This window comes from Camelus bactrianus, chromosome 7, assembly GCF_048773025.1.
Source record: "Camelus bactrianus isolate YW-2024 breed Bactrian camel chromosome 7, ASM4877302v1, whole genome shotgun sequence".
Lineage (NCBI taxonomy): Eukaryota > Metazoa > Chordata > Mammalia > Artiodactyla > Camelidae > Camelus > Camelus bactrianus.
Window position 1 is genome coordinate 69,013,712 of NC_133545.1, and position 12,981 is coordinate 69,026,692.

The window sequence follows — 12,981 nt, forward strand, 5'->3', positions numbered from 1 at the left end:
AACAGTTACCTTGTTAGTCATAGTATTAAACATAAATGTTGTATTAGCTTATTCCATTTAATAAATACTCAGTTTTTAAACCCTCAATGTTCAGAATTTAGGCAGCATATTTGTATTACTTTCATATACCTATAAATTTTGTTGGAGGTTTAAATTTGAAACAAAAATGTAGTGTGGAGATAATGTTATCAATCAAAGAAACCATGGATAGTTTAATAAATAGCAGTATGCCATTTTCACAGCAATAAAATTAAATTAATTAAAAATAAAAATTGATGGTTCTTAAAATCATTTAGCATTAGAGGGTTTTTAATATTGCTTGAAAAAGTGAAGTTTAAGTTTGAACTAAAAATGGGTATTATTTCCTTTCCATGTATAATATCACCTAATTTAATAATAATCCATTTAAATTTTAAACTTTTTTAATGAGAAGATAAAAATAAGATAAGTACATCTATAATAAGTTAAAAGCTGGGTCATATTATAATATTTGAAATGTGTTTACTGCATACCTAGAATCCAAGGTTGAAGGAATTATCACTAACACATTTTTGTTGTGCCTTGCAGATTTTGCTTAATCCAATTTCATGTGTCTTTGAAAAGGATGTTTAGAAGCCTCACAATTTATATATTCTTTGTGAGGGCATTTTCAAAAGCTTAAATGGCAGTAAAAAATGCCTTCCCAAATGCTTTGTGGTTCGTGTTTCACAAGTTCCCTTGTTGGCTCAATTTTGAAATGTGCAACATCTGCTTGATAGTCTCACAATTCTAGAAATAGAAATCTATAAATACTTGGGACTTCTAAATTTATGAATACAGTAACAAATTCCATGTTTGCAGCTCTCAATGGCCTTTGTGAGAACTCTTTTCAGGGACGATCACTAACTTTGCAGCAAGACAATACTCATGAAAATAGATGCAGAAAACGGTTGGACAGGTGTCCCCAATCTTTTCCAGTCTGTTACACATAGCCAGTCTCCATATTTAGCCTCTTACTCGAAATACACATCTTATTTATACCACAGTGACTGGAGCCAACCTCCTTCCCTGTCAAGGTTTAGAGGGAAGACACCCAGAATGTACAGTAACTAACATGATCTGAGCAGTAGAACGCAGGAGAGATTAATTTAGATTTTTATAGCAAATTTAGCTTTCCTCTTAGAGGTACGTTTGTCATCTTCTCTCTTGCCTCTCTCTGATAAAATGAGGAGCCTTGCTCCTCAGTATTTGTTGTTGGTTTTGTCCTTTTACTGACTTCATAGGTAAATTGATTTGCATTCATAACCATATGATCATAAAAGAAACATTTTATTAAAAAAAGGTTGATATAGCAACCAAAAAGGAAAATTAAAAGCTAACTTAAAAATAGAATTCAGTCTTAATACTATAATTTAAGAGAAGTCTATTCAAGGAATTATGTATAAGTATTATGAGAAAGAGAACATTCATATGAACTTTAATTTTCAAGCTTATTCCCTCATTAGTAATCAGGGAAAAAAGTTTAATTCTATTTATTGAATAAATGGGTTGCTACTCTACATTTTGTGCTTTTTCTTCAGAATTTAAGATGTTAAAAATTTTAGATTTTCTAGATGTTACATTCTTACTGATTGATGTTCAGTAGCAGGAAACCATGAATTTTTTGTTATCAATACTTTGAAAGACTTCTAATGCATTGCTAGTATATTTGTACACTGTTTCCCATCTCGGATACTGCTCTTTCAGGTATGATGAGCTGCTGTTAAAAAAATCTTCTGGTCAGATGTGGATGCATCTCCTCTGATAAACTCCTAGAGTCTTTGATTTTGATTCTTCTCAATTCTTATGACAAATTCCCAAGAGGGACTAGACATACAATAATACCTTTTAAATATAATTGTTTTAGACGCACGAGACGACAAGATATAAGAAATGGAGATCCACTCACTCACTGTTCAGACTTACAACACCATGGTAAGTTACAGCATTTTTTTTTTAATCTTTCAACCTGGATAAAATCATAAGCAATAATGCATATATCCACACACATGCATGCAGAGTACACAGCTCTCCCAGAGTACTTAGAGAAGTCCAACTAAAGAGAAAGAAAATCTTGTGGAAAGAAAATTCTAATGAACACAAAGCACTGAATTATATTTTATTTTAGGTATGATAAATTCAAGATATTAGACCCTTATGAGAGTCAACACTCAATTTTCTCATATTAACCAACCAAAACCAGGTTTAAGTACAGGCTTTCGTACATAGTAGCAACCTGAGTGTAGGAGGCAACAAAAATATTCATTTAAATATATCAAAGAAGACAGTGTAGTCTTAAAATAAGCCATGCAACTTATTTATTAATATGCTGATAATATAGAGCCAGTGTAATATTACTAGGTATTCTGCTCAAGTAGAAGATAGTCTGGAGGTCTTCACGCTGAGGATTTTGGACCAAGTTCATTTTATGATTCCTAAAAGATGTCAAGGCCTATTTAATGTCAAGTTGCTTACTTAATGATGAAATATCAACCAATCTTCATTTAAAAGTGCAGTATAATTGTAGTATGTCTCATTTCCCCTACTTCAGCCCTTTACAAAAACAATAATTAGACTATGCTTCCCTCTGCTGGGAAAACTCAGCAATGACATCACTGCTAATGAACAACTCTTAGTTAAAAATGGCTAAAATTGTCACACGTGTACATTTTACATGTAATTGAACATAATTATCCAATTATCCTATTGACTTTTTTCGTGCCTTTTACATTAATCCTAAAAGAAGATCTAATATTTTTATCAGTTACTGGATTTGATCTACTGATTCTGTGTGTAGAATATTCATAGTTCATGAATGTTAAGAAAGAAAACACACTACACAAATAGCACCCAGCATGCATTCCAAAACCTAGATGCCTTTCTGCAAGTCAGATCCCCCTGTTGTATCCCCTACATGTGCTGGTATCTGATTCATGAATGTCCACAGGGCTGTTTGGGGGATGCCAATACCAGGAGACAGATAGCCACAAAATGATCTTATGCTTTGAATCCGTTTTGCTTGCAAAATTTTTTTGTCTGTCTGCTATTTGCTTTCCTGTCTGTTAATTGTTCTCATTATAAAAAAAAAAAGATACCACTAGATTGCTAGAGCAAATTTTATAAATTTTTGTCTTTATACGGATATGGTACCTTGTTGACACACCCTTGTTAGATTTTTCAAATGGCTTTCTCAGTTGGACAACAAAACATTCACTAGTCTTCCATTCATCTATTTTGCATAGAAATATTGAATTATGATCAGCAGCTTTTAAGCATTACAGTGTATTGAATTATTAATTCATTATATTAAAGAATATATTTGCTTAGATATGGAGAAGCTAATAATAATATTGGAAGTAAAAGAAACAAGGTGATGTAACTAGAGCTTATTTCTAATCAGATTTAATCTCCATGTCAACATGGACTTGGCTATATTGCTCACTTTTTTATCTCTAGGGCTCTAACCAATGCAATATCATGAATATAGTAGATATGTAATAAGTATTTGTTAAATTAATTATCTAAATATTTCAAGCTATAGAACAATTATTATTTTTGTCTTTCAGTAGAGATTTGATCTAAATAGCATCTGTTATTTACTGTGAAATTGACTTAAGTCACACATTGTTATTAACACCATTGTATTCAAAAGTGGAACCTTTCTTAAGAAATATCATCAACCAGCAATTAACTAATAAATTATAGTTATAAACTACTTTATGTCAGATACTGTGCTGTGTTTTAAAGATTGCTAGAGAAGTATATAAATCTTACTGATACATCCATTTGGTTAGCAGTCCAGTCTCTTCATAGACCCAATTAGTATTTTTATCAAAATGTTATATATGCTGGAAGTATGAGTGTACATATATACAAAGGAAAAGCTGACCAAAGACATATTTATTATTTTTTAAAAATGAGACTGTGGATAAATTGTTGACTATTGAATGGGCTTTGGAGAGTGCTTCAGATTTTAAAGTTGTGTTTTGATGAAATTAGAGTGGTGTAAGGCTATAAACTTTGGGAATATAAAATTGCTTAGTCATGGAAAGAAAAATAATCGTGAATCAGTTTTTCTCCTGATTCTTCAGTTGGAACACATACTACAGGGAGGAAAAATCATTGCTGTGTTTCAGTGTTCCTGGGTCTGTGTGTGTGTTTAAAAACCACTCCAAGTAGATGCTGGTAATATATGGGAGGAAATGGTGAAACGGCTCAAGAAGCTCTGCAGCAGTAAAACATTCCTTCTTTGAAGGCCTCTGTATTCCTTGTCTGCTTATCTTGCTAATTGACCGAACATAAAAAATAAACACCAAACTAAATTTCAAATGTTTGGGAACTAAGTCAGGCATTCCCATATGGTCAGACTGAGTCTTACTATTAGGAATCAGTGAATTATCTTGGAATAGGTGATGTCAACCTTTGAAAGTAAAGTGGGCAAAACTCCAGAGCTCAGCCCCGTTAAATCATGTATGTTGTCTTGCTAATGTCACATCTCACATTGAATAAAATATGTGTGCTCATATGGAAACATATAAAGATATGAGATGTTTTCACAGAAAACTGCTAAGCAACGTGAAGCCAAATTATACACTTCAGGACGATCAGTTCCAGCTGTAATGGTAAACATATTCTGTAACACTCCATATTTTACATATCCTGAGGTTTTAATAGAGGGACTATATAAAATAACTCACAATTAAGGTAGAAGAAATTTCACCCTCGATGAAACCTTTAACACTCACTCAGTGCTCTGTTCCCTCTCTTGATGGTGAGCTGGCCTGGGTGAAACAGAAAAATCTAGCTCCACTTCCCTTTGGTCCAGCACACACTCCTCCATCAGTGGTGGCCTGTCGCCTGGGGAAATTTCAGTATAAAACCCTAAATATGTATGTGCTGGCAGATCCTCTTGTCTTCCCACTCACACCTCATACACAATGCTAACAAGAAACCTCCAATATGTTCCCTTCCTTAAAATAACTGTTGTGCACAAAATTGGAGCTTGTCTGACTTTGCATTCAAGAACAAGAGTGGTTGAATCAATTTCCTTTTAAACTACCTCTGATTCCTCCTTCTTTACTAAACAAGCTGTACTATGATCTACATGTCCAGAAAGGAAAAAACTATACCATAAGTACCAACAATTTTTAAAAATTAACATCACCTTAAATTTTTTAATCTTTGCAATATTTTAGGTCCTAACTTCTCAATTAATGCCATCATTGAATTTCACTTCGTAATAATTCTCTTGGAACTATTTATTGGAACATGCATTTCCTTTCTAACTTCCCACGGTAAAATGTGTTCTATTTCAATTTATAGCTTGGTTAGCGTCAAAATTATTCAAGAATTTCATAAAATATCTTCGGCAGTGTCATCTTCATGGTCTGCAGAGCTGTAAATTCAGTATTTCGTAGCAATGCTAATCTGGTCTGCGCTTTAGCTTCTTTAATACAAATAGAGTATTCAACTATGAATCTGAGTACTTGGGCCCTAGAGAAGCCTCAAGACTTGATAGATGAGCTGCTGTCAGCCCTAAAAAAAACAAACAAACAAAAAACAAAAAAAAACCCTAACTTTCATAAAGTACCAAGTTGTCTCAAGTCTAAGATGTCACTGAATGTAAGATGCACCATTATTTTATATACTGCTAAGAAAGAAAAACTGCCTAAAGGGGGCAGTCTAATAGATGATGGTCCCAGCATCAAGCCAGGACTCAGTATGTTTCAGTATTGGCTCGAAGGAGAAATAAATTCCCACGTGGAAGAGGATAGCAAAGCAATTTGCCTGTTTTACTCCTTGAACCACAAAGTGGTCCTCATGAAGATTTACTTTCTGATTTCACATCAACAGAGTGGACCAAAAGCTTCAGACAAAACTTTAATTTAAGGAGCTGTCAGCTTAGTAGGGTCTTATATGTCTGGCAGAAGTAAGAATAAATTCTTTCCAGAAAAAAGCAACATCAACTCAGACCAAGAGCAACTGTAAGACATTCTGATATCAGAGATGTTAAAGTATAAAGAAGTATGCATCCTGGAATGAAATTATTACAACATGATCTTCTATAACTTTTGTAAGCCCTTGTAACTGTTTACACTGGAGAAAATCAGTCATCACCACAGTCATCTTCTGATATATTATATTAGGCAAATAATCCAGTTATTCATAATATATGTATGCCAGACTTGCACACACAACCTGTGTAAGACGAATAAAAAGAGGTTTGAAATATTTTGTGCTATCAATGTTCCTTAGTAAAGTTTTTAAATATGTCATCAGAGGTCACTCAACTGTTTATACACCTGTAGTTTAACTGTTGTAAGTGGGAAGTTTTTAAACATGCTGTATTTTTTTTAATTCCAAAACTTACAAAGAAAACATATTAAAATACAAGATGGTATTTTCATTATTGTTTATGGAAGGTTTCTGCTTCAGCACGTGAGTGTTTTCTGCCCTCTATCATAACTTTTGAAAAAAGTAAACTAAATATTAAAGCTGATGTTTCCTGATTTTTGAATGTATAAATTCCTTTGGTAATTTTACTCTGTCATGTAAATTATATATGCTTTCTTGGTAAATTTGTTATAAAATCATGAAAATAAAACATATCTGATGTTCAATGTAGACTAAATATTGCAGTAGATATCTTCATATTGATGTTGCTTTTTAAATAATTGAGTTTCAGCCTGCCCTATCAAGAAGCATTGTAACCTCTGATATGACAAGATTGTTAAGCACAATATTATAAAGGTTTCATAGTTAACTTCAAAACGCATCAATTTCATTTTCATATTTTAATAGATACCTTAAAACTAAGATACTAGTAATGCTGTCTAATATAGTAATTATCTATGAACAATAAAATTAATTACCCTAGTTATATCTGTTTATCCATCTACCTTTCTGTGCACTGACAAAAGCATTTAAACATAAATCCACAGGAATCTGTGAATTCAAGGAAAACTAGAAACTCCTTGAATTGTAAAATTCTAAATGTTGTTTTCTGATTGATAATTATTTCCCAGTACCAGAGACAGATCTTACTTTGGGGTATAAAACAAAACATTTTAATATTTAAATTTGTTTTAGCAATTTGATAAATTATTAGTTTAAATTTTCTCTAAGGTTTCATTAATTGAGTCTTTGTTGTACTTGACAAATTTATATATTAAGCATATTAAGCACATGGACTTTTGTAGGTGCATGTATGCATGCAAACCCACATGCCACAGACATTTACAAGAAACTAGTTGGTATAAGCATCGCACAGAACCTTGGAGAAACATTGCACAAAGCATTATCTTGATGAAGAAACAATACCCCTGTTATAAAGCTAGTATATACTGTAAATTTGTGTTAAATACACTACAACATATAAGATTATCAGATCAATTGTTAGCCATCTTAATATACAGTCAAGTCCAAAATACACATGAATATTAAGGATTAATGAAATTTTTTATCTTCTTTTTTTAATTTATAAATATTTTATGGCTTCCCAAGAATTACTGATTCATCCATGAAATGCCTTTTCAGCTACTGCTACTTAAAGAGATACCATTCATTTACTTGAAGTCAAATTAAGAGTCTTTTCTATTGATAAAATGTCTATTATGTTTCTGGAGAAAAACATCTAGACTCCAGTAAGAAATATCAAAATCTAAGTAATGTTATTTATACATAAGAAGTGAAAATCTCCAGGTTTCTGTGTCATCAAGAGTTGATGGACAGTATTTCCTTTCCTCCTTTGCTTTATCTTTTACAGTGAACAATATTGTGGAAGAAACTTACAATGTAAAATATGAAAATTACAGTGTGATAAAAAACAAGTGGAATTAGATTCCTTTTTGTGTAGTTCAGCAACTAACTGAATTTGCTAAGTATTTAATATAATTTGCAACCATTTGCCCTTCCCTCAAATTAAGTTTTACTTTTATATACATTATTTATGAAATTCAACTTTTTAATCTCCTCATGAGGGAGAACATCAAAAATGACAAAAAAGATCAAACTGTTGAATACATATGTGGTTCACTGCCTCACCTATCTGTCTTTTCTGCATGAAGTCACATTACCTAAGATTCTTACATTATTAACATTTCCATCTTGGGAGACATTTATGGGGTTAAAATGGAGAGTGAAATAAATGGAAAGCTGAAATGTGATGCCTTCTGTTTCTGCTATATTGGAAGAGAATCAAATACTAAATACAGCCTTTAGCAACATGATATTTCTGGCCAAATGATGGATATCATGACTTTTTGTTGTTACAAAAGGAAGCAATTTATTTAACTTCTTTCTTTCCTCCCATTCTTTCTGGTTTATTAGCCTCATTTCATTTCCATAAATTATCCCACTAAGAGAGGAAGTGATTAATTGAAGATTACTTCCTTAAAAACATTATTTCTTGTCATTAACAGCTGCAACATATTGTAATATGTGTTATTCAAACACACTGTGATGCTTTTAAAGTAATTTTAATGTTTGTTGCTCTCAATTATTTTGCTCTAACTATTCAGTTCAACCGATATGAATTCATTATGCCAGTTCAACAACTATACACTTCTTGTTTGCTGGTAATTTTCACGACAAAAGTTAGTATTCAAACCAGTTGCTTTCTAAGTGTGAGGAGTATTTGAAAATGGATTAAAATGAGATTACTTTCTTTCTGGAAATATGTAAGGTTACTCATTGGTACAGATATCCTTTAGAGTTATAGGTGACCCTGGAGATGTAAGAATTTATTCATATAATTTCTCAAATCTCTTTCTCTTCTTATTATCCCATATTTGGAAATTTTGATTTTGGAGTACACTTGATTAATCATCATCTTTTCCTTGATATATCTCAAGTCAACTCTTGTAACATTATAAAGCTTAATACATCTAGAAGACTTGAAATGTTTACACCCACCAGCAGTTCAATAATGTACTTGTCATAACGAGGGTTATAAACTCTATGCCCTTTTTAATTGATTAAACTCTTAATCATTTCTTTTATGTAATTATGATAACTGTGTGTCTTGAGGATATCAAAGTTACATGGGGTTTCAGCCTTTAAATGCGGAGTAAATCTTTACCTGGGTTTGCCATTTAGCAAACATCACCTGAGGCTTTCTGACTGCCTTGGGCCAGAACTGTGGAACACACAGTATGGAGGGAGATAACCAGATTGATAAATAGTTGTAATAAATAAGACTACATGTACTCTAAAGATATATGCAAAAAGAGATTTTTCAGAAGCATAGAAGAGGAAATAATGTCTTTGATGGGGATGAGAGAATAGGATTGATGTTGGGAAGAAGTTCATAATTTGTCTTATTATGTATTCTCAATAGAAGATTTTAAGTTTTGAATAAACAGTTGTAACTTTCAGAGGAAGAGCAATAAAAATAATATCACCTTACATATTTATGACTGTCTCTATCCAGACATAATACTATTATTTGTATGTAGATATATTTCAGTAACAACAAAAGTATTTAAAGGGGTTATAAATATTGTATGTTGTGTGTAATTGGTAAATGACCTAATAAATTTCAGATTATTTTTTATTATTTAATTAAAAACAACAATAAGATAAAGAGAGCAATAATGTCACACAGGCAAAGCAGGTATACTGACAGAACAAAACCAGGCACGTGGCAAGAATGCATTTACCAAGAAGTTATAAATGTAAGACATAAATTTGTCTAAAGGTTTTTTCAGGCACTGTAGGGGGACAAATATGATCAACTGGTGAGTCACAAAAATTTGTTTAAAAATATCAATTGTTCAAGAGAATCTCAGTAACTCGTAAGAACTAACATTAGAAAATTTTTCTAAAGATGAACATCAAGAAAATAATGCAAGTTTGCAAAAGTTAACCCCTATATATAAAAATAGATAAAAAACAAGTTTCTTCTATATAGCACAGGGAACTGTATTCAGTATCTTATAATAACCTTTAATGAAAAGAATATGAAAACAAATATATGTATAGATATGCATGACTGGGACATTATGCTGTATACCAGAAATTGACACATTGTAACTAACTATACTTCAATTAAAAAAAAAAAGAAAAAAAAATGCAGTGCAAAAAACACCATAATTAGCAACACTGTGACATAAACACAGTGAGCAAATCTGTAGAGTATTGCTACGAGCTCCCTCAACTTAGATCAGAGGGACCCCACCCAACACTATTCAATAAAATCAATTATATCATGGGATTAACACAATGAGTTTCATGTAAACTGCTCTCAGATCAATTGGTTTAATCCAGAGAGATATTTTAGATTATACTTTCCTGTATGTACAAGATTTCATATCCTCAAGAAGTCTTTAATACACAATGTTTTCTCAGTTGAGCTTTTGATTTATATTGTGTATTTATGAGTTCAATAGTACATGCTCTGAAAACTACTTATAGTGTAGCTTTTCTCTGCTGCAATTTCTACACAGAGCTGTTTGCTTTAATAACAGTCAAAGTGATAGAGCTTGGCATCCTAAGAAAAAATTGAAAATCTAGTAAGTTTAGAAGACAAGAATCAAAATGTTGTTCCTATTTGTAATTTTTAAAAAAAGAGAGAGAGAGAGAGAGGGAAAGAGACAAAGAGAGATGGGAGTAAGGGAGCTGGGGGAAGGAGGAAGAAAAGGAGAGAGAGAAAAACATACTGTTATTAGACCCTTAATGTTTCCTACGTTGTACAAAATTTACTCAGGCAGCTCTGGGGTATGAGGGTCAGGAAAAGGAATGGATATTTATTGAGTGCCTTCCAACAGTCTTTTTAAAATTTTTATTGAGTATCTGTTTAGAAGGTGTCAGGTAATGGAGAAATTAACAGGAAAGTGTTTATACTGTTACATCTAAGTACCCAAATGTATGACTGCTTGGCTGAGACCACTTGAAATGAAAGTTCTGGTCCTAAATTAAAAATTGCTGATAATAGAAATATTCTACTGCAGAGAAATTAACAGAAATAAATGTTTTCAGTAGAAATTTAGTTTTTTTCTATTTTTGCTGATGGCAGCGGAACCAACAAAACATAAAATAGGAAACTCATAAACCAAAGAAAGATAGGAGTACCTCTGCATACTGACTATGATGAATAGTTAATATGACAGAACCTTTTAGCTTCACTGCTTACTAACTAGAAGATTGTTTTTTTGCTTTTAATACATACAAAGGAGAGAAAGAAGGGGCCAACTCAGAGGGGAATGACTCCTTAAGGTATTGGCAAGAGTAGTTATTAAGGCACCAAGCCAGTGAACCAAATTCACCAGTTGTGGTTCTTATCTAATTCAGGTGGAAAAGTATCTGAATGTCATGGTGTTTCTTGAAGAAGTCCATGATCTATTGCTGTATTAAACAAAAAACAACTTGGCATAAATTCTTGGTCAAATCAAATAACAACTTGTACAGATTCTACTACAGACAAGTAGCAGACTAAATATTTCTTTAAGAAACATTTACTATTAAGATGTTTCTTTTTCTAATGTACATTAGGGAACATTTGCTGTCACCAGAGGAGATCTTGGAGGGAAACTAAAAACTAGGCAGGTTTCCCAAGACCATAAGTAAGCAGAAAGGTCGCTATGGGTCCAATAGAATGATTATTTTAGTTGGGAAGAAGACAATTAAGTAGTGACTTTGGAAATGTACCTAATAGATGTTTCATTTATATGATGCTCTATTATTTCTTATTATTACAGGTTACATTGCTCCTTTTAGCTGAGTGTCAACTAATGTACTGAAGTAATTAAACATATCTATGTTTTAGAGCAATAACTTACTTATACCTTAGATTTCTGTAGTTACGTATAGTAACTTATACAGATTAGATGAGAGAGACCAGTCAGGTATTATCATGAATTTCTACAAGAAAAGTAGACCTGAGAGGCATGGCTGATAAGACAGAAGATACTGGTGGATCACCATATTATTTGTTTCTAAATCCAGTTGATTTTTTTCTATGTTATCATGTTGTCATATATCTTATTGATTCTTTAATATGTAGAGATTGAAGGAAAGTCTCTTCCTAAAAGTAAAAGGATTTTAAATTAAGGTTTTTTTACTTCTTTTATCTTACTGGACTAAGAACACTTAACATGAGATCCACCCTCTTAACAAAATTTTAAGTGTACAGTATAGTATTGTTCACTATAGGCATAATGTACAGCAGATCTCAAGATCTTATTTATCTTGCATAATTAAAATTTTATACCCATTGGTTAGCAACTCTCCATTTCTCTTTCCCCCCAGCCCCTGATAACACCATTCTAGTATCTGCTTCTAGGAGTTTTGACTACTTTAGATACTTCATCTAAGTAGGATCATGCAGTATTTGTTTTTCTGTGACTGCCTTATTTCACTTAACATGCCCTGAAGTTTCAAGCATGTTGTTGCATATTGCAGATTTCCACCACTTTTAAGGCTGCATAATATTACAACTAAAATAATTTCTAAATCAAAAAAGTTTAAACTGCACAGCAATTAGCAGAAAAAAAATGTGTTTTATATAAACTTTAGTGACCTCTGTGACAAGGCATTCTAATTATTCATGGTAGATCCTGAATCACAAGAGATTTTCCAGCTCCTGTTGGACGTAGAGATTCAGTTCATCTCTCTCCAAAGAAGCAGATCTGCAAACTAGTACAGCAACATGCGTTGTATCTGTTCAATCAAAGATATTCTAATAATATCAGAGGAAAAAGAAAAACACTACCATACTCTGTGTATATATTGATGTGCAGATATATGTATCTCCAGTGTGAAATAAAATGGACTTGGAATTAATTAAATAGTGTTGTTCCTTTACATTTCAGTCATTTTCTCTTTTTTCTTATTTCCAAGGGATTGGTCTTTTAAATAAGAAGGGACAGATACTTCCCAATATTAGAAATTTTTTTTACGCCTAGAACAATAGAGGAAAAGGCACTCAGATTGACATCTCTGGAGATCGCAAATGTGGGCAGAGGG

The 12,981-nt window shown here is 32.3% G+C and overlaps 1 protein-coding gene across 3 annotated transcripts in view; it reads left to right on the forward strand.

Moving 5' to 3' along the window:
* SEMA3A (semaphorin 3A) overlaps positions 1 to 12,981 on the forward strand; it is a 443,880-nt gene that overhangs the window by 415,095 nt on the left and 15,804 nt on the right. For all 3 annotated transcript variants that reach the window (XM_045510443.2, XM_045510442.2, XM_074367557.1), the window contains one exon: positions 1,886 to 1,953. In XM_045510443.2, coding sequence (XP_045366399.1) covers positions 1,886 to 1,953 — 68 coding nt within the window. The remainder of the gene's footprint in view (positions 1 to 1,885; positions 1,954 to 12,981) is intronic.